Consider the following 23,257-nt stretch of genomic DNA (forward strand, 5'->3'; position numbering starts at 1 on the left):
TACATCTAATCCCGTTCTTAATGTTAAAGTGTTATTGTGTTAGAAAATGATAAACGACTTCTTATTTGTGAGGGGATTTACTTTTTTCCCTTATGATTCTTGCCAAGTCGATGTTGGAAGGAAAATGAAATTCAATTATAAATCGAAATTTATTTCAGTGGTGGAAAACCAGCACCTAAAACCACTTTGTTTTTACTTGAATACATCGTGTGTTGGATAGCATAAGGGAAATTATCAAATCATATTGTGCACTTTAATCCTAGTGAGGTATTCAGTACAGGAGGTATTTCCCTAAAATGCTTTAAGTGGGTTTTGGTAGGCATGCAAGCGTGGAGAAACCTGAATTAGCTTCATGTGGAACCAGCAGAGCTTTATGAGCAGATATTCCCTCTTATAAGCCCTGTGCTTATTGCTGCCAGGCTGACTAGTGTAGGGGGAGCGCTGTGCGGGCACCGGGGTGCTGCCTGCAGGACTCGGGATACCCAACCGTCACCAGATGGTCACTACGTGCAGATGAGCTCTATCCTCTGGAGCTGGGAAGTAGTGTCCCACGTCTTGGCTTTTCCACGGAATGGAAAAGGTAAATGAGGTCTCCTGATTTTAAAATTTTTAGTTTGTTCTTAACTTCCAAGTATATGTTATTAATCTGAAAGAAATGGAATAAACTGAATTTGAAAATAAAAACTAAAATCTCTGTGCATGCAGAGGAAACTCTTGTGGTGTCTTAACCTGGTTTAACTGTTTCAAAAAGATGCATGTGCAGGTGTTGGCTGGCTGCTTGCTTCGATTCTGTGGTTTAGTTTTCTTAGAACAGGTTTCTCAGACTGTAATTGTTCCAGTCAATTAGTTCTCGAAGCCATCATGCTTTTCATGTGTTGTAAATACTTTTTTAAAGAAATGATTTTAAATGTAATGCTTTTTTAATTCATCCTTTTTGTTCACGTGAGTAGTGCTGCTCCCATTCGCTAGGTATTCTTACTCTGAGAATTGTCAGGAAGGGCTGAAAGCAGAAATCGCCTCCATTACCCTCTGTGCCTGTAGTTGAGTACATGCTGTTTTCTTATTGAAATCTGCTGCCTCATTTTTCCACACTGCCTCCTGCTCCTGAAATGAAGTATGGATCCTTTGGCCTTACGGCAAAGCAGAGATGTCCCTGCTTGCAGCTGAAAACTGTGCAGGTCTGAGAGAGGATTGCATAGCTTGGGATTTGTAGTCCAACACAGGCTCTGTAGGTCTCCTACCAGGAGTTTCGTGTTTCCTCTTGTGCTATTGAACGTTATGATTACCCTAAATCAGAATAAGAGAGCCCAGTTTGTTCTTAAGCTAGCTGATAGTCTCCTTTTGTCCTGCTGCTGTTAATTTCTGCTGTTCTTAGGCGCACAGGTTTCTGCAGTAGGAGAAGGATAAAGACCTGTTTATCAGTAGCGTCGTATTGGAGCATATTATGTTGAACTTTTCGGTCATTGTTCCAAATAGTAATAAAAAAGAGTTTTAATTAATTTGATTTTCTACAATATAAATGTTCAGCATTTTTTGCTTAGATTGCATATTATAGAATGATTTCATATTCTTTTCACAAAGTGTCTTTGAGCTTTGAAGCTCTTTTTGATAATGTATGTTGTTTAGCAGTAGGTTGTCTGAAATAATCCCCCGAAGTATTCTGACTTACTCTGAGTTTAATAAGAAATGAAATTCAATAATGTTATGGGGAAGAGTTGTGTCATTCTTGGAGATGCAGCCCACATATTATTGTTTTCAGGTTCTGCAGGTGAGTCCTTCCATGTATCAACTCAAGCCCTCTTTGAGCTGCCCTTGTTTCTTGGACTCCTTTTTTTAATTAAAATGCAAAGTGCTATATAGGTTTGCATTTGTTTACAGTGTAGCCTTATGAAATACAGATATGGCTACTTCTCTAAATATCTGTAGATAGCCTCCTGTGCTGCCTGTACGAAACTCTTTAAATCTGAACTTCTTGCTTTTCATTGTGTAGAAGGAAACACTACTGTTTTTTTGCTCTGCTTCTAGCATACCTTGCACACATTTTACAAAATATAACAAGCTGGAGAAAATACAGACAAAGCAAGATTGCCAGCATGAGAGACAACCGATGTATGCTTAAGACAAAGAGAAAACTTCCCAGTAGACAATTCCCATAGGGTAATGGTGATGATGCTCCTGTCTGTCCCCATGGGATAGGTGGAAGCTGAAAGCCTGGAAGCTGCGGTGGTTGTAAGTTGGCAGGTGGCTGAGCTCTGCTCATAGCTCTGTGACGGTCTCATACGGGACCCTGAGTAAATTGTTTCTGCTCACTGTGCTTCTGGGTTCGTGGCTGTGTAATGGAAATTATAGGGTTTCTCATTCCTCTGGTGAATCACGTTCCAACTTTTGAATGAAGGATGTAACACGTGTGTTAGCAGGAGTTATGTTTCTCCAGACCCCATCCTTGCATCTGTCCCGGAGGAGTGCGAGTGGGATTTGGAAGCCAAATTGCAAGGGAAGAGGCAGGGAAGGTGAAGATACTCCTGTAGGCAGAAGAGAGCGGTTTAACTTCTATAAAATCCCCTGTTTGCTACTACTGGATATTAATCTTTTCAGCTCCTCTTATCTGTCAGCAATGGTACATAAAGTCTAACTTAAAGTATAACCTCTCTGGGAATTGTATTTCTCTTATTTACTGTACTGGCATGTGGATTTGTGTAAGTACTATTAATTTTGCTATGAAATATCACAGCAAGTTTAACTTAAGTTAGAAAAGTCATAATAAAGGACCTGACTGTTATCAGCAGTGCTGTCTTTCTTTATTCAATCAGTTTTCCTACTCTTTGGGGAGGAGGGAATGAGAACATTGCCTATAATGGGGTTTTCATTTTGATAACATGCAAATGTGAAAAGAGCCCTGTCTTTATTTTTAACGTTGATGAGAGCCTTGCAGTAATTCCTGTCTGCAAGGACTGTGTAACCTTCTGCAGCACTGAAAGCTGAGAAGCACAGCACAACATCAGAGACCTCCTTCCCCATAAATGTCCTTCCCATACCCACTGTCTGTTCTGTACCAGAAAATTCATAACAGAACAGCCCCCGTGGTATGGTGTGGTGATTCATGTGATTATGAACCAAAGGTAGAAATGAGTTCAAAATAACAGAACTTCCCCAAAGAAACCTCTTCTTGCAGGTTGCTTTTTAATCCAAGGACATCTAAGCTGTGTGTATCTATCAATTAAATTTTGATTGCACTTACTTCTGGTCTTTCTTTCAAGCTCTCCAAGCCCCTCAATAAATGAGTTGTTAAATATTTTATACCACGACAGTCGAATGAGAAGCACTAAAAATAATTTGTCTTTAAAATGGCTGTTGCTTTTAGGGGTGTATTCATCTGGCAGGGTTACCTATCTTGTAAGAAGAGGTTCATTTAAAAGATAGTATCTTCCCTTAGCATTCCCATGATTTGTCATAGTGATATCTTACTGCAGCATGATTTGCCTGCTGCAGAGACAATATCCATGGTACCTGTAGGCTATCACAATTACTGAAATTGCTTCAGTGCAGTCGTTCTTAACTTAGGATGCCAGTTGCATTGTATTATCTTTTCTTTGTATTTGCAAAACTTAAAATCCTTTACCTGGTCTGCATCAACACGATGATAGCTTATTTATGTGGCTTTCTACATCGATCATGTTTGATAAGTAAAATTGTGTTTCTAATTGCATTAACTAACATTGTGATGTACAGATGTGTTCAGCTGTGAGTGCAGTTGTGTGGTGTAGGGTCTGTGGACTATATTTTGATTGTGCCTCTGTGTAGTATCCTTGTAAAGGCTGCAGCCTGCTGTGCCGAGAGTGGCTGACTGCCTAGCCTTGTGAGTATCTCCCTTCCCACAGTGATGCTCTGTCTTCTGTGGGTCAGCGCTCAGCCTCTTTTTCTGCCTTTGTAGCTGGTGCCACTGCAGCAGCGTGGGCGATGCAGGTAAAAACAAACCTGTGGTCCTCTGGGTTTGATGGTGCTGCAAGGAGAGGACACGCTCCTGTGCTGATGGTGCACGTGTCTGTGTCTCTACGTGTTATCCACTGGCTTCGTTTTAATTTTGGCTCTTTGCTGACTTGTTTGCTCCAGAGAAAGTTCAGCTTTTTTCGTTGTCATTTATCTGAGTGCTAGAACAGATATATCTTTCATTTTGAGGGTGCTTCAGAGGATGATAATAATAATTATAGTTAAATTAGCTTCCTAACAATAATGTGAAGAAAGTAAGACATAATTTTGTGCTGGGAGATCTAAAATAAACAAGATTAAAGGCTTTCCCTGGGACAAGGAAGGCAGTTAGTTTGAAGTTCATATTAGTGTCGCAAACTTTGTTATTCCCCTGTTAAGCCCGTAGCAGGATGACTGCACTGCCTGTTTACATGTGTGCAAGCATGTGCCCATTTCTGCGTACTCTTGCTTCTCGTATCTTTTGTTTCTGTTCGATGCTGGGGACAGGGAGAGGTGGAGGCCTTAGAGAGGTGCTTTGGCATGCATAATTCCCCAAGCGCTGAAACAGTGGATGAGGATTTTGGGAAAGTACAATGAATGTTTATGAGTATGTCTATTCGCTTAGCTTAACTCCAGACCCTAAATAGATGGCAGGTGATGGCATTGATTCTTAAGTTGGAGGGCAGAGATGCCCGGTATGTATGTTAACTTTGAAGACAGGCTATATCTCCAGTCAGGTTTCATTACATGGAAGAAATTTCCAGTGTACAAGAGAGATTGAAAGGGGTTAATGAGATCTGTCTGCAGACAGATGTCTTAAATGACAAGTAGGCTGAATTGTCAAGGAAAAGGGTCAGAACAGTGTTTTTCCACTGAAGCAGAGAAAGAGTAGAGGCTGAAGCTAAGAGGAGCCCCTGGGAAGAAGAGGGCTTGAATTATCCTGTGGGAAGGGGCATCTGGAGGTGTTCGTTGACGTGCAACACAGCCGCTCTTTGTAACCCCCCAAAGTGCCAGAGCTGTTACAGTGGGATTCCAAATCCTATGGCCACGCACTGGGTAAGAAGGCTGCCGGTGGCTGTTGATGGGACTGTCAGCTGCATCGCCACTTAGATAACCCAGGTGAGCAGCTGGAACAGTAACAGCAAAGCTAACAAAACATCATTAAATCCGTTTGGGGACAGTGAGCAAATCTTAAACCAACCGGTACCGCTCCGAATGCCTGTTTCTTTTTTAGATGGTGTAAAAATGACAGTGCACATCTCTGCTCTGCTGTGAGTTTGCATCTTTGCTGCCTTACTCAAAAGTTGCTCCTCTGCATAGGGTTCTGTGGAAACCATTCCTCAAATAGGGACCAATGCACGGGCATACCAACTGGTTTGTTCTGTCTCTCCTTCCTTGTCCTTTATGATGTACCATGATGTATGAAACCACGAGTGGTACAAAAGGCTTTGAGTGGCAACCACCGATAATTACTATGAAAGTAAGCGATTCTAAATCCCAGAATGGTTCTGTTCCCATATTCAGTGCTGCATGTGTGCAAAATTCTTTAAAAACATATTTGGTATGGTTTCTCCTTATTTTATTACTGTTTAAATTCTGGCCATATGCATAAATACTGTTGCTTTCCGTGTTTTATTACTTTTATTTATAGTTCTGTTATTAATGTTAATAGAAGTGTAAACCAAGATACCCCAAACACATTTATTGAGGGCAGTTCTCTGGATTTTCAGTGAAATAATTTTTAGTATAGCAGGGGGAGAAAAAAGGCGGAGAAAGGTGTATAGAAAAACAAAAATAAATGGATTGACCTTCAAAAATCTTAAGCACTGTGATTTCAGTTGAAGGGCGTAGTACTTACTACTGAGACTGTATAGAGCTTTTTAAAGTGAAGCATTTTTGGTTTAAATGGATCTCTTTGAAAAAGAGCCTTAGAAAAATGATAAATGGTGTTGTTAAAACGTCTGATTAATTTCTTGCTTGCCTTTTACGAAAGTTAGTGCAAAGCGTTTTCAAACTAGGGAACGCTTTGTGTATATTCTCATTGTAGGTATCATCAGATTTCTAATAAATTAGCCTTTTACAGAATGGATTTCAGTTGAGCTGTTGTGGTCTTCAGTTCTAGTTTGGATATTTGTGAAGATCCTTTTTTCTGTTCTTTCCAGAGACATTTCCCTGTATTCAAAGATGTGTGGTTTTTTCCCCTTCTGTTCAGAAATATAGGATTGTCCTTCAAATGAAACAACAATCAGGATTTTGTTTATTCATTTAGAGGCAGTGGATCAAAGCCTGCAGCAGTGTTACAGCATGGAAAATGGGAGCTGGTTGAATATTTTTACCTTGCGGGGGCTCACAGAGACTGGAGAGGAGTGGGAGACTGCAGGTCTGTCCAGGCAGAGCAAGGGAGAGCTGCCTCCAAAACAGGGGAAAGTGCCTGTAGGTTTTGTTCTTCCCCTGGCAGCTGTTGGTTGAAAGAAGTTTCGAATCCTGTAGACAAAGACTTCTTGCTAATAACCAGCTTTTCCAAATAAAATGCCTTCCAAAATAAGTACCTGCTCAAATAAATATGTAATTATGGTACTTCAGTGTGGCCTTTTTTCCGCTGTAGTCCTCAAACTAGTTTTTTTCAGTAAAAGTTGAAGTGGGAAACTGAACCTTTGTTGCATTTATTTTGCTTCCACAAAATTATTATGTTAATTGCAGTAGCTTTTGTCGACTTTAAATGTACCTCAGGAAATTTTTGCTTACTGGTTTGCCGTGTAGGAGTTGTGCTTAGCAGTTCCTGCAGGGGCTCAGTGTGGAATGGACCTCTCTCACATTTTCTCTTACTTTTGTGTTGTTTGTAAGAGCTTATGGTTGCAGCAGTTTGCACCAAACAGGCTGGAAACTGCAGACAGATGTGGGACTGCTCTGCTGTGGGAACTGGTGAGAGCACAAATCCTGGCCAAATCCTGATCTCCTGATGGTGCAGGAGAGGTTCCCAAAATGGGAAGAGCTGGGAACTTGGGACTTTTGACAGCAGAAGGATGGCTCTACCTTCAGGGGGTCTTTGGGGGCACCTACCAGCGGCCCCCCAAGCTGTTGAGATGCTAGAGCCAGGTTCTGCATTGCAGTTGATCTCCCCCGTGGGAGATTTCAAGACCCAACAGGGAAAAGCCCTGAGCAGCCAGATCTAACCCTGGAGCAGTCCTGCCTCCAGTGGGCGGGAGGAGAAACCTTCTGAGGTTTCTCAGACAGCTGACATCGTTATCCCAGCTGAACATTCAGTCCACCTAAATGCTGTTCTTCCATGCCCAGTCTATGAAAATAGAAAATTTCTTCAGACTTCGTGCACTTTTCAGGAAAATCAGCTCTTTTTACGTTGTTTTCTGTTTTGTTACCAATGTGCTCAGCTGGTCAGGATATGCTAATCAGCATCGAAGTCCTGTGAAGGATTTCCTTTTAAAACAAGTTTTCTATTGATTGATAGAGATTGAACTGTCAGAGATCAATATGGATCCATAAAATATGTTCTGAGGTAAAACAAGTTATGTATGATGGAATAAGCTAATATTCACGGATAAACTTCTCTATCAATCTTCTGAATTCTGAATGGACCTACTTTAAATTGGGTTGACCTAAATGGGCTTTTTGCTTGGCAGAAATGAGGCAAACACTGAGCTGCTTAACTCAGATTGGGTAATTAGATGGTATCACTTGTTCAAGAGCTCTGACAGCAAAGTTTGTCAGCTAAAAATACTTTAGTGGATCTTGATTTGCACAAAGATTGTAATGTGTATGTATATGTATAAAATGTAATGCTTGTGGCAGCAGGTAAAAACCCGAACATTTATTACTCTCGTTATTACAAATGTTACCTTCTGCTTCTCAAAGGAAGGACTCAGATATTTTATTCTTTCCATTTACTTGTGTTTAAGAAGTCAGGGTTTGGCCTAAGGAAATGGAAAGTAGCATGTATTCAGTAAGAAAAGAGTTGATGAATGTTAGCATTTTGCACTTGTTTACATTCTGCTGCTGTATCCATGAAATTACTTTCTTTCGAAAGGTGCTGCTGAATTTGTTGTCAGATTTTATATTACAGGAAAAAAAGTTTGTTTTAATACTATAAGAAATATACATATAAATTTATATTTATATGTATCTTTATGGGTGTTTTGCTTTGTTTTGGTTTTGATTCCTGTCCTTACTCCTGTGATGTCACAGGTAGACGCTGCTGGTGGGAGCTTCAGGAGTCTGTGTCAAACTCATTTTATGTGCTGTGTGGACTGCTAGGATGCAGTGATAGCTGCGAGTCCCATCCGTGTGCTGGCCAGCAGTGCTTGCTTGGGCACAGTCCTCTCTCTAGTGCTGAGACTGAAATAAGAGAAATAAGGCGCTTTGCTCCTGGGGAGCTTCATCACCTTCACACAGAGAGATCCCTGCTCCTGGTTTTGGCATATTTGCTGCTAGGTCTCAACCTTAATCATGTGTTTTTATTGACACTTGTGATGATGTGACCTGGAAGGTACGCTGGTGCATTTTAACCGGCATCTAACGAGGAGCTGTGTGGTGTGGGGTCATTATCTGTTATGCCATAAAGAGTATTCTTCAGAACGCGAAATGTGAGGAGATTCTCTGCCTTATCCTTGTTAGGTTGTCATAATAGCTTTTGTAATATTTTGCTTAAGTGAGCAAGCTCGTCTGCAGACACACTGGGATTTACATTTAGTAATGAGGTGGTTCATCCTTCAGCAAAGCTCGTGTGGCCGCACACAGTCTTAACAGAAGTTACCAAAAAGTTGAAATGTGGGGCATTTGGAAGATAGACTTTTATCTCCTGAGTCCAGAAGCGGTGACAATTTCATTCACGGCTTTTAGAAATGATAACAGATGATTTTTATTTCTTTATTTGTTCCTAATGTACCGAGAGTATATGATGTAAGCAAAGAGAAAACTTAGTGCATTTTTATATCCCTGCAGACTATCTGGCAATTGTGTGGCTTAAGCACTTTTTCATACAATTTACTTTGTTTAAATGTTCTGAAAGCCAAAATGTAGTGAGGAGTTCATGCTAATGTTTGGGGTGGGCTGTTTTTAATTATTTAGCCATTTATTTATTTAGCTGTGTAGTCATTTACTGCTGTGTAAGGGAAATTTTACTGAAGAATAAATGCAGCGTATATGGTTTTTATCTGTTCCTGATCATAGGAATGGGGACATTAGAATGGAGCATCTCTTAACTTACTATAGTTTTGATTTCTCTTTACATTTTCTCACTATACGTAAAGAGCTTAATAGTTCCAACTTGGAGATTTCCTTGGAAGTAAATGGGCAAGACTGCTTAAAAGATGATGTTTTACCCTGCGGGAGAAAAGCATTGGCATGTGTTGTATCTCCTGCAGAGAATTCTCTTCTCATTCTGAAATTTGTCAGTGTTAGTATTACTTTTGAGGATTGTTTGATATTAAAATTTTATACCAGTATCTGTTAAAGGGCCATTTGAGCATTTATTAATTTATTGTAAAGATAATTTAAGAAAATAAATGCTTTCTGAGCATATAGGCCCCTCTTAAGCTTTTCCTTCAGAACTGTATTTAATGGGATTAGAAAAAAGTTTAAATTTTCGTATTGTATGGTCATGTTTTTAATATTGAATGTAGTTTCTGAGTAATAATGCATTGTTTACAAAGATGAATCAGTGTCTTTGGTGGTTTATTTTTGTTGTGAGGGGTTTTGTTTTTTCCTTTTAATGGAGCTGAATTACCAACCCTCCAGCGTGGGAGCTGGATCTGGCTTCTCTTATGACATGCGTGCAGATGTCCTGAGTCCCTTGATTTTCCTTTGGGAACACTGAATTCTCATTTACCTGAGCATACCTGGTTAGAAAAGAAAGAATGAATCCGGTGCCTCTGCTTTTGAACAGCAGAGAAATGAATTGTATTAAACTGTTTACAAAGTGCATTAAATGCACTTCTCTGGTCGACATGTGGTAATTATCTTAGTCACTGTGTGACTACTTCATTTCGGAACTTTGCTGGTAAAGAAGGATGTGAAAGTCTTCCAGGATAAACCTTTACTCTGTTTCAGGGGATAAGTAGCTAATAATTGCTCAGGGCAATGGCAAGTCCCAGGTGTTGCCCTTGCACTACTTGCTGTATACACATAGGTTTGCAATTACTCCTGCAGTTAAAATGGAAATTGCCTTTTTTAGAGAACTAGATCCTTTTTTTCTGTGTATTGCTTGGAGGGGTATACTACAGAAGATGACAGTGGTCTCTGAATCCAAGTAAAGATTTAAAATCAATTTAAGATTAAACTTGAATAACGTTCTTACCTATTGCTAAATAGTTAATAGACCATATTAAAAACACCTACAGTAAAATATTGCTCATAAATAATAACAAATTTTTATTAGCATCGCAATTAAGAGCATGCTGGCTGCAAATGATACCTCACTAAGAGCAAAGAAAATTATGAAAAGCAAGCAGGTGACTGGTAGTGTACTTTTTTCTCATATTAAATAGGTTTTCCTAACCAGCAGGGGCTTGAGTAGTGTTTAGCAGGTGGGGATCTAAAGATAAATGTTGTAGCAGGGATGTCTCTGTGTGTAATGCAGTGGAGGCTTAAAGGAATGATATTGCATCAAAGAAAGAAAGGTTTTTTGTTACCAAGGTAATACTAAGATGAGCATGAGTCATTGTTTTATGCAGGCAAAGAAGAAAAAAAAAATTTGATTAATTGGTCAAGGACCCTGACCCATTCTGCTGGGGACCACCAGCAGAAGCTGACATGACAACATTTAGAAATGTCTGTAATTTTCTTTAACTGAAACTTAAGTGCACTGCAGAATCCCATCATATTCATGTTTCATTTGTATTTGTTAAGCCTCTTTATTTTTCTGTATTTATTTTTTCTCCAGCAACTATTCCAAATCTTTAACAAGCTTTCATGTTTTCGTTTTCACAATTGCACGTGGAAGCAGAGTGCTTAACCATGAGACATTAAACTTTCATGTCTGCTTTCCAATTCTCACCATGCTAATCAAGAAGATACTCTTCTATAATTATCTCTCTCTTCAGTGACTCTTCATTTTCCCTGGCTTATGGGGACAATCACAGCAGCAGCTCCCCCCAAATTAGTGCACTGCTCCAAGGAGAAGGTTCGGTTTCCTTGGCAGGAGCCAAGGTGGGGGAAGAGAGGGCTCGTGTAGAAGCAGCCATCCTGGCAAGCAACCAGATGAGGGGAGAGGGTCACCAGCAGAGGCAGAGAAGATAGCAATCAAATTCATCCACATCTCTAGCTACTCCTGTATCTAAAATACACACTAAAATGTGTTTGAGAGTCTAACAGTTGCTCCACATTAATTTTTTTCTTGTACAAGGTTGCTGTGATAATTTCCTTTTCATCCTTTGACTCTTGCAGCCATGCATTTTAACTTAAATTACTCATCAAACACATAAGTAAACACAAATATGATCAAAGCTGTTAGCCAGTTATAGAAACTAGTTTGTTAGACAGAAGCAGAGGCTGTATGTTGGCTGGTAGCTTACCTGGAAAGAGCTGGGTTTGTGAATATGAGGTTGATGTGTTTATATGAAGGAAGGTAAGTATAAATGTATGTGTTTGCAAAGCAATGGACTTTGCAGCTTGTGGGAGTGAGTGTCTATAAAAAGATACCATGAGCAAAACAAAGTTTGTCTCCAGCTCTCCTGAGCATTTATGAACTTTCTACAGAACTTTACATGAGGCAATGGACTGAATTACATCTGCAGCCTAGTCTTAAGCATCCAATTTAAAAAATTTATAATTCCGACTAGCAATGAAACATCACTTTGATTGACGACATCATTAGGGAAAATGGGAGTGAATATGGTCTGTTGAATATTTTCTTGCCGGCATAAGCTCTTTTACAGTGTCTGTTATGTAGACTGCTTGTTATACGGTGTTTTGACAATTAATGTTTTGAGATTTTTGAGATGATCTCATCTTATTTACATTTCATAGTAGTAAACATTACCTTTGTAGAGCCACAGCTTCTATTCTTGTCATAGTTTGTTATAAAGTTCTTTTGATGTCATGGAACAGCAGCTCGGGTGGCCTTTCCTTTTCATATTCATGCTGTTTTCGTACGCCTAAGAACTATCGTCAGGTGCTTTTGCATTGTGTGGAAAAAAAATAATGTTCTTGCATGGGTAAAATCAGTTATGTAGGAGTTTAGATCTAAACTCCATTACCTAGAAGAAAAGCAAATTCAAGGAGTGCTTATCTGGTGGAGGTTGGGGGATTAGACTGTAAATGAGAGGGATCATAACACGCACAGATAACCTAGTGTCATTTTGCATTTGAACTCAATTACTTGGACTGATGTAGAAATAAATATTTTAAATTGCAAGTAATGCAGATCTTAAAGGTAACAATAAAAATTCTGTGCTGGGCTTAAAAGGAAGAGAAAATTCCTGAGTGCTCTGTCAGGCTGTGCATGGCATAGAATAACCTTGAAAACAGCACAGAAAGGAGCATTTACAAGTTTATCAAATCATCTGTAGAATCATTTATTTTCTCAGTAATTGTGCTGAATTTTTTTCCTACATTTTTATCTTCATTAAAGACCAGAAAAAGTGTGGATGCTGTCACAGTAATCACTCAGCAGGTTTTTAGTAAAGACTCAGAGAAGGAGGATGGGCAAGCAGAAAAGTCATTTATGGAATCAGAACTTCTAGTAGCCAAGATTTGAGTTCTTACTATGATGCTTTCATGTACCTTAAAGAAAGATTACACTTTTTTCAGTCACTTTTTACTTTCTCCATGATTTGAGAGAGAGAGATGTTCGATACCCCTGCTCTGTTCTTAAAGATGTTATTCAGGTCTGGTTTTGTTTGGGGTTTTTTTAAGCATCGCAGTATCTGAAAATACCACTCAACAAAATTAAAACTTGGAGTTTCACTGTGATGCTCAGTAGAATGCTTTTTTAAAGAAATGTCCTCCTTCAGCAGAGTATCAACTTCCCAAATGCAAATCCTGATACTGTGTGATATTTTTTGCAGTAGTGTTTATTACCTTCCAAAGCCTTTAATGCTTGAGCAATTTTTACATGAATATGCTGCAAAATCTTCAGTGAAGGTGGTGATACAGCCATGAAATTGGAAATAGAAGCTTTTCAAGATGTCTTCTGTTCTTTTGACAGAGTTTTATATATCCATTAATGAATTTAAATGACAGAATTATATCTACTGAATTATGTGATGCTCTGTAGCAATATTACATTTTGATAGTAAGTATTATGTTCTCGTATCTTAAATAATTGATTTGTTTGTACTTTTGGTTTTGATAGGGGAGTTTTGTTGCATGCATGACTGCCATTTTAAGGCAAATGGAAGACTATCACTATGCTCATTTAATCAAGACTTTTGGAAAGATGAGGTCAGATGTTGTGGTAAGTTTAACATGTTTTATCTGTCTGTAAGATAGTTTTGCTTGTGGTTTTTTTTCTTCCTGTTACATTAGTTAAATACACTTGTAATGTATACAAATGAGTTTGACATTACTGATTTAATATAAAAGTAATTAGAAAAGCACTATGACTTACAAATTTTCTGAATTTGCAAGGAAAAAATTAGCCGTCCTGCCACACACAGAAGCACAACTTGACTCTGGAGCTGTTCAATATTTTAAAAAGTAAGCGCTGAATCAATAGATTTAAGGCAATTAAAAGAAACCATTAGAAAATAGTAGTGCTGAGCCATTACTAAAAATCTGTTTTGTTTAAGGAGAGAAGAAAAAAAACCCCAGCTTTCTTGAGGAAAGAAACTTGCAGTGTTAAATCTTCCAGATGTCTCATTTCATTTGTTTAAATAGCTTTTACTTACAGATCCACTCACTTTAAATTTTATACAAAACATTTTAACCTTAAAGATGCCCTTAGTTTTTAAATAAGCAGTAATAATTGAAATTTGTCTTCTCAGAGTCATTCAGTAGCCTAACTAAGCCAGCAACACAACTTAATTAGAGCATAATAGAAGAGAGTTTATAGCTAAGGAGATAACTCTCTAATGACCTGAAACTATCATTGCCATATGGGAAGTGCATGCTGTAAAGTAGCGACCAAACTTGTTGGCTGAGATCCATCAATTAGTGGATGACCTGAAGCCTCATCAGCTGTCTTACATTACTCACTCCGGTGCTGGAGATTGTTAGGTGCTTTAGGCAGCTTTCACTTGCATTTTAATCTAAAGGGTGGCTTTCTTTAGGTACCCTTCTTTCTTCCAAACCCAAGGGAACAAAACCCAGCATCTTTCCTTTGTCTTATTTCTTTATATTTGGAGTTTCCAGTTTGCCTTTATGTCTTTAATGTTTTTCTTATTTCTTCTTTATATTCTGCAAGATTTGAGCTCTTTGCCCCATGCCACCTTTCAGATAAGGTCCTAGAGCCACTGATGCTTAGCCTGTTTGTACCTGATCTGGCTCTACTAAAGTACAAAGCTAATGATTTAAGAAAGTGAAGACAAAGTCAAGCTGCAAAGAGCTGTATATGGAATCTCAGTATAGGAAGAGTTGCTTCCCAGTTACTTTGCTTTGGGATCTTGGAGCTGTTCCATAGGTAGTTCTCTACAGCTGGTTTTGCACTAATGACAAGTCATTCCCAAGCTAAATGCAGCTAGGGGAGTGAAAATGTTTTTAATGCAGATAAAATAAATGAGTGTTAGGGTTAATCTAGCCAAATATTTCTGTACTTTGCAACTGGTTCAGACCATGTGTCTCTGGAAAAGGCAAACCATTTACCAGGTTTTACATGGAAAACCAGAAAACTGGTTGCTCTGAAAACATGTAATGAAAAAATACAGAGAGAAAAATATTGGTTAGCAAATCTGTGATTATTTTGATGGCAATGCAAGTGTTTATATTAAAGTCTTGCTTTTTTTTCTCTGAATTGTTGGAAAGGTGTTATATAGGTCAGATCTTGGTGAAAACAAGGGAGTAATTATGTATTTGAATTTTTGCAAGTGGTCTATTTATAATCGCTTGTTTTAACAGTTTGATTTATATTCTATGCAATGCACTGGGATACATGAAGAATTACTTCGTTCTTTTGTTTTGACTCTGTATATTCATCCCTTTCTACATGTTCTTGTATTGCATAGTTGGAATTGTTCTGGACAGTTAAAATCGTGTTTTCCATCAATGTGTGTACTGTTTGACGACTTCTTTTCTATTTATGCTATTTGATTGTGGTTTACATTAGCAGATACAAAAAGCTAAACTTGGTCAATTGCTGCAAAGCTTTTTATGTCTTTAATTAAAATGTACCTTTTTAGTGTTTTAATATTGTTGTTGATTAAAGGATAATGTATGTTATTCGGCAACAAAATGCATACAAACCTGGTAAAACATTAAATGGGTAATGTGCTAATGGTAGATAATGCTAACTTAAATTAACTTTAGAATATGAGTAATAAAAATGAAGGTATGGGATGTGGAGGTATAATGCCAATACATTATGAATCTTATGGTACAAGGAAACTGCAGTGCATAAAGTGATTTTCCTTTTTTTATAAAAAACAAATAAAACTGAGTCATCATTTAGGATAAGAGGATGAAGATACCAACCCAGTTTCCCTGTTAAAGAAAAAAAATTACATAACCTTATCAGTGAGAATCAAGAGGGAGGTTGCTCTTCTTATGAGTATTTCTTCATAGATGAGGTTTCACTGTGAATTTTAAACCCATATCATGTTCAGTATTTTATGTTTTTGCATCAGAAATTATGCCCCATGAAGCACTCTCAGGACCATTGCCTGCTTGACCATTATTTGTGCTTTGGTTTAAGTTTGACCATGTTCATTCTTAGGGCCTTTGTTTTCTGTCTTCAGTGGTGGGAGGCTGCTGAACTGTACTCTGTATATTCCTTGGTGCAGTATGGTTTATGTGGAAAAGAGGCCATTCTCTACATCTTTATTTAACTTCTCGTGCTTTCTCCATTTCTTTTTAATCTGACAATTTTTGAGCTGGTGCCCTTTGACTTACCCATTAGAGCTTAGACCCAGAAGTGTTTTCATTCAAATCCAATGTCCCTACATATGGAGGTAATGCCTGCATTTCCTATTACAGGAATTTCAGTTTAACCACAAAGGCATAAAGAAACTGTGTTTTAAAACTGAAACTAGATGAATTAAAACAGAAATGAAGAGCTTTTCTTAAAAAAAGTTACAAGAAAAAGGGAGAACATAACTGAAGCTGTGGTTGCTTCTTCACTATTGGACAACCTTAAATTTTCCTTCAGCGTGTGGCTTGCTCAACCAGAAATTATAAGCCTGGTGTTGGAACTGCTAGAGAAAACTTTGTCCTGTGCTGCGTAGGCGTCAGTTTAGATTGTTATAATGGTCTTATTTGGCCTCAAAAAATCTTAGAAAAGATGAAGTAAAGTGTGATAAAATTGGTCTTGTATCTCTGCAGAAAATATTGTTTAGGTTCATTAAGGTATTTCTGTTCAAAGAGGAATTTCTTACTGTCAAGTCTGCTATCATCCTGAGATGAAACATCATCCAAGATCAGTGAGGTTGTTTCTGGGACTCACTGATCTATCTCCCGTTTTTACTTGGTAAAATTTATATTCAGTTGAGACACATGTGGTATTAGTTGACAAAAAAAATATATATGCTAATGTTTTTCCGTGTGGAGTGCCTCAGAAGTATTCCTCCCTAAAGGCGTTGAAGACAACATCTGGGAGACAGTGAAGTATGTGGAGAGATAAACTCCATAGGGTGTTTTAAACTGCAATTTTCTGCACCTCCTTTTTCTTCTCCCCCTTTAATATTTTGCACTTTGGGTTTTAGTATAAGTATGTGCATTGGTGAGTATAATGCATCCTTTCATGACAAGCTTTGACTAACCATTGATGTGAGCAGGTGATTGTATGATTCAAAGCAGGCTCTTTATGAGATGTTATGTTGAGAGTCATGGGGGATTCCCTGTAGTGGTGGGAAACTGCACAGGCAGCCCGGCCAGAGCCATCCACGATCTTGAAGAGTGGACTTTCCAGAGACACCCTCATAGAGCAGCTCAACAGAGGTTAGGATGTTGTCCTGAAAAGCTAAAGCTGAGCATATTTGACTTCTGACTCCTATACCTCAGGACTCAGCAAAGCTGAAATTTTCATCAGCTGAGCATAAAGTGTTTTTGCATCAAGTTCCTACATGCTTTAGCTAGTTACTTTATTAGGCTTGAGAATTTATCGAAGAGCCTCTTTGAAATCTAGGTCACAAAAAAGTAAGTAGTGATACAGGTGTGTCAGGGTGTGATGCTCAGCGGTCCAGGGGAGATGGAACTATCTAAGCCTCCTCAGTCACCATCTACCCAGTTCCAGGACTGAGCTTACACTGTTTTCTTTCTGTAATTGGATGGAAATTGTGAAGGGGTCCTATCTGTTATCAATTTTGCTTCCCTGGAATATTGAATAGGATTTGTGTTTGTAGTTGGATAGAGATCAGGAATTGAAACCCTTGCTCTTTTAATGCAGGTTTTTATCATTTCATTATGTTCAGAACAATTTGTTCTGCTTCTAGGTATACTGAGAAAATGCAGGCTTTATAACAACAGAGCGTGAACCGATAGCTTCTCTCTCCACTCCCACCCCCCAAAAAAGCTGTATTTTTCTCGTAATATGAGGTTTATTCATGTAAACCATTTGTTTTCCTATAAGAAAGGTAAAATGGACGAGAGAGCAGTATTACGAATACATAAAATACAGTTAAGCATCAGAAGCTTTTTATATGACCAATAATTAGTGTAGTTATTACAGAGCATTATTTAAAGTAGCTGTATGAAAGTAGGATTATTAAAATGTGAATATCAGTAGATTAAAATGTAGAGCTGAATCAGCAAAGTAGGTCAGATTGTATGTGGCACAACCTCCAGGGTCAGTGACAAATGCAAGTCATCGACAAAGTATATGAAAATTCATCCACTGTTGCGTGCAACTTGATCAGCAGAGTGTGCAGAGGCTCAACAGCTGAAATGAGTGACAAAAGTTTAAGGTAGGGTTTGCTACAAGAAATTGGGAAAGTATACATCTGTATTCATAAAATATTAAGGGTGGGGAAAAAAAGCACAGTGAGCTCAAATCTGCCCTCTTGGATAGGTGATGACCCTTCCCGTGGTGCCACTTCCAGTGATGTTTCAATAATTGAGCTGTGAAGCAGCGCGAGTAAGAAAGTTACCCGATACCTGTAAAAAAGCCCACACTCAAATGAAATACTGTGCAGTGCTTGGGCAGCAAAATACGCGATGTGATTATTAGGAATTATGTAATTCTTTCACCAAAATACATGAAGAATAAGCAGTAAAGTATGCAGTTTGATCTCTTAAATGAAGACATATTTTACTGAACTCATGGAGTGTGTGTCTGGGATAAATTTTGCCTTATGCAAGAGTAACATCTCATTAACCACAAGCAATTCCAAATTTTATCTCAATCCTGTTAATGTCAAAACATCTTTACTGATATTGTGTTTTGGGGAGTGATTCTGGTAAAATAACACAGCAGTTATTTTACTAGTACTACGTATTTTTTGCTTAAAATGTGTTTTTCATGCTTGCTGATGCTCTATTGGCCCTTTTTGGACTGAGTCTCTCCTTGGGTACTAGGAGGAGGGATACAAAGCATCCTAGAGCAACCCTTGTGCCATGCACACGGCAGAGCTGAGTAGGCTGGAGATTCACATTGCCTTGTGATCTCGATGTTGTGTCCTCATGATCTCTGCAGCTTCCTGCTGCCTGCCCACTGTGAATTTCTGAGCCAGGAAAAACATCTTAACAGAACAAGGAATCAAAAGATAAAATGTGACAAAGAGACCAGCTCTTACACATGAAGAAATACTTATGAGACCAGTAACTTCATATTTGTTTCTCACTGAAAAGGTTATATAAAACCCAGCCTTAGTTAAAAGTCCAGTGAATGTAACATTTGGGGTTTTTTTTGTTCGCATTTGACATTTTAAAGATGAACGAGATAAATACCATTACTGAGAAGCTGTAGCAAAGGAAAAATATTCTAACCTTGGAATAAAAGTTCATTTTTATATCTGTGTGAAGTGGATCAGGGACTTTTTGCTTGAAGTTCTTTTTCCTCCTTTATCTTTTCTCTGAGCATTTGATATTGCTCAAATTGTTAGATAGCAATTACAGATTCCTAAACTGTAGAAGGTGATTTACATTGTAAAGTACATGAGGTTTCTGTTCCAAAGAGATGTTTGTTTATATCGATGTAGAAATAAATTGGTTTATGCTATAAAATTAACTTTGTTCTGGGTCAGGTTCACTTGCAGAAGCAATTACTGCTTCTGCATTTAGGTAGAGTCTCATCTGGTTTGGATGACCAAAAGAGAAACGTTGCTCCTGTTTACCCCAGGTCAGGGTAACGTGCACCACCGTGCTTACCTGAATTCAGTTTTGAACTAGAACATAAATACTAAAAACATTCGTAAGACTGATTTCAGGCAAGGGAAAATTTCAGGAAGATATTAATGAGAGAAGGGAAAACTCATCAACTGACTCTAGGGAGTATTTTTAGTGCAATCATAAAATTAAAATTAATATCTTAGGTTGTTGGGTTTTTTTCCTCTTTGCATGCTTTTAACAACTTCAAAAAGGTCCAGGGTATGCCAGGCATGTGTTGCGATGTGTGCTGCAGTACGTGCTGCACAAGAAGGCACTGTGAGACTTTGTCTATAGCATAGGAAAGAAATTATTTTTTCAGCAGAAACTGCCTTTAGATAACTAGGAAACAGTGCTTGTATACTGTGGGTTGTTTACAATGTAGGATTACTACTGTCATCATTTCTGAAAAGTTTAAATACAATCACTGTAGGATTTATGTACATCATGTATAAATACGCCTTAGTAGGATTTATGTATGTTGTATATGAATAATGGCTTTTTTATGAAGCAGAACAATAAGACACCTTTTGAATCTAGTCATTAATAACTGACACTATCACTTGCATGGTTTTTAGATAGAGAAGAGTGTTCTTTTCCAAATATTTTCTCTTCTTTTAGGATTTTCTGATGGAAACATTCATCATGTTCAAGAATCTCATTGGGAAGAATGTCTATCCCTTCGACTGGGTTATAATGAACATGATGCAGAATAAGTAAGTATAGAGGAAAAAGCACTGTCGCTTTCTGAGATGGCTGTTACGTGTTTGATCTGAAACCATAGTGTTGCTTGGAAACAGTAAAACAATGCAGCAGCTAGATTGTTTGTTTTTTTTCTTCTGTGAAGCAAATAATTATTTAAAAATTGGCTTTGGAGGTTGCAGGGCAGTGTTTAGTGGCCTGTTTTAGGACTCTTGGAGTCCACTACAAATTAAGGATGGCATACAGTGTACCAAAATTTTGGAGCAGACTGCAGATACAACAGGATCAGTGCATATCTTATAATAATAAAATGCATTCCTTTGGGGATAAATTACGTTTTGCATATGACCTCAAAAAAATAGTGGTTATCACGTGCTTACGTTGAGTTGTATGTTCTGAGATATTTTCAGTGGTATTAACGAGAAAGAATTGAGAGGACATTTTAAACCCAGGTTCCATCAGCCTGGAAATGAAGAGACAGACTGAAAATGTTTCTAATACCCACTTTTTTGCTCAATAATTGCAGCTTTCTTATTATTTGGAATGCCTTTGTGCAGTATTTTATGTTTGTGACGTTTATTAAGTGTGTCAAATGCTTTTATGTGTACTGTGATGAAAGTATAAGGAAAAAACATTATATTTACTAGTTGCCTGGAGAAATCTCTTCTGTGCTTACTGGTAGCTGCCATGGCTATAAAGTTGTCAGTGTTTACTTATATAAAATCCTGAACCACAGTTCCTTCTCTCTTTATAAAAATGCACCATAACTTTAATCTTGGCTTTTGAAGTCTCCTTAACCTCCTAATAAAATCCCTTCTTAATAAATATGAGTTAGGAGATACAGCCATCTTTTGAGTTATACCTACCCATTGGTTATGGATACACAATTCTGCATGGCTGCAGCTTGCGAAGCACCTGCAGTTTTATATGAAGAGCTCTTCTAGGTTAGCTGAAGAGTCTAAAGCCCACTGGGTTTCTTTTTTTTTTTCTCTTAATTTTGAAACTGGTTTTGGTTCAAGAACTCCAACTGTCTCAATTGTTGTGTTGCAGTTACTTTGGAAACCCTCACAACAGGTGTTACCTGGCACCCTTTCGAACAGGAGAACACCTCTGTGCTTTGCAGGCTCTTTTAAGTGATTGAAATATGATTGAGAAGGGCTGTGTTTGGAGACTATTAATGCCAGTTAACCAGTGACACAGCAATTACTGCGCTGTGAATAATATTGCAATGACTCTTTCCCCAGATGTAAAGAAGATGGCTATTCCTCGTGTTATCTTCACAGTATTGCCGAATGACCTCACAGTGTTCATTTGGGTGGAGATTTGACCTCAATTATTTTTTTTTTTAAACTCTGGAATTATGGTCATAGAAACGAAAGAGCAAAAATATAGAAAGAGCTTTTCCCTCCCCACTGTTTTTTCTTTAAAGGACAAAGTGATCCCTACCAGGCAGTTCCTCACTCTGAAAGTTTGAAGTAATACAAAGGGTGATGCAGAGATCTGCAGTTAGTGTAGGGGCTTTGATTTTCTGATCCGTAAAAATAGTCCTGTCTTTTCCCATGCTGAACATTAAGTCCTGAAGAAACAGAATGGGGATGTGTTGTTAAGGTCTTTGATTCTTACTGAATAAATGCAGTACCATGGAATATTTGAGTAGTATTTAAAGTTAAAAACAAAAATATTTTTCAAGTCTTTCTAGTGTTGATGAGTATCTGCAGAAGTGCTAAGGGGGGTTGTTCATCTCTAATTCACAAGTTTGTTTGCATTACACCAGCTTGTTTGTAAATGCATCTGAATTGATTTGAGTGCTTTTCATTTTTCCAGTTGAAGCTAATGTGATTACAAAATCCAGGAAGCTCTTTTGTGACTTTTTGTCCAGCTGGTCCGTTTATTTTCACCTCTACAACTTTTATTGAAGTTAGGAAAAATTAAAGAACAAATCCTGTCTTTTAAAGCTACCGCATCCTCTTACCTCCAAGCTTGCTATTTTGCATCACTCTTGCAAAACACTACTTTCTGCAGATATAGTATTTCTGTGCTGTGAGCCCAAGCGAGCTAATTTTCAGCTATATCCAGAAGGTCGGTGAGTTCATTTGGTCCTGTGCATGAAATATGTCTGATAGTGTGAAACAAAGGGAAGAAAATACCTAGCTGGAAGTTGGACCTCTCAGCGTGCAGCAGAGATGGTGCTGAGGTTGTAAGGGTGGTACACTAATCTCTTAGGAGGCACCTCGTAACCTTCATGGCAGAGACAGCCCAGACAGTTCCTCTCCTAACAGAGGTTTGTTTTCAGATAGTTAATAGTGCATTAAAATGTTCTGGCTGAATTAGAGTTGTAGCTACAGGAGAAGAGGGGTAAAAAATAGGAAAAGGCATGTGAATGACTGCATTGCAGGGATGTTCACAAAGGCTTATCTAGTTAAAATTTAGTACTACACTTCCTATTTTGCTGAAATAAACACATAAAAATCTTCATATCTAATGAAATAACTGTTATTTTTTGTTCTTAGATGTGCCACTTAATACTTGTGTTTACTGACTAATTTTATTAAAAACAGCATTTATTGTTTTAGCAAATCAATTTGTTAATTGAGTCCAAGATTTTGAATGTCACTGATTTAATGTAATCCTTTGGTTTGTCACCAGTATGTCTAAGATGGCATTGATTTGCTGACTGCTGATCAGACGTGGCAAGACACAGTAGTGACAGTGTAGGTTCATCAGGTGCTGTGCAAGATAAATTGGCATATAGTGGGTAAAAGAAAATATTATTCAACTGATGCTATGACTTTTCCTTTCACTGGCAAATTTCAGCGCAAATCAGCTGCTGTTTTACAGTAAGCAACAATATCCAAGCAGCAGAGATGGAAAAAAACACTGATGACAGATGGATAATAGACCGTAGTGCGTTACAATTGAAAAAGCTACTTCTAGGAGAAAAGCAAGAAACTGTGTTTAAAACAAAAAGCTGAATGCCGAAAAGGCCAGTACCTATGAGCACAGCGCTTTCAGGCATGGTTAGTTGAGAAGAATATCCAAATAGTATTTAATAATTAAGTCTTCATCCATATATTGACCTGAAATGGGCATTACTTTGGGGTAAATCTGAAGGTGAGAGAAGACAGAGGGGAAGAAAGAGCAGAAATGGTCTTCAGATACATAAAAATTTGCAGCCGAACAGATG

At 38.1% G+C, this 23,257-nt stretch overlaps 1 protein-coding gene across 2 annotated transcripts in view; it reads left to right on the forward strand.

Moving 5' to 3' along the window:
- The window catches only part of DOCK1 (dedicator of cytokinesis 1), a 318,523-nt gene that overhangs the window by 170,980 nt on the left and 124,286 nt on the right, over positions 1-23,257 (forward strand). For both annotated transcript variants that reach the window (XM_069864186.1, XM_069864187.1), the window contains exons 28-29: positions 13,274-13,375; positions 19,993-20,087. In XM_069864186.1, the coding sequence (XP_069720287.1) occupies positions 13,274-13,375; positions 19,993-20,087 (197 nt within the window). The remainder of the gene's footprint in view (positions 1-13,273; positions 13,376-19,992; positions 20,088-23,257) is intronic.

This window comes from Phaenicophaeus curvirostris, chromosome 9 (assembly GCF_032191515.1).
Source record: "Phaenicophaeus curvirostris isolate KB17595 chromosome 9, BPBGC_Pcur_1.0, whole genome shotgun sequence".
In the NCBI taxonomy this organism is placed as follows: Eukaryota; Metazoa; Chordata; class Aves; order Cuculiformes; family Cuculidae; genus Phaenicophaeus; species Phaenicophaeus curvirostris.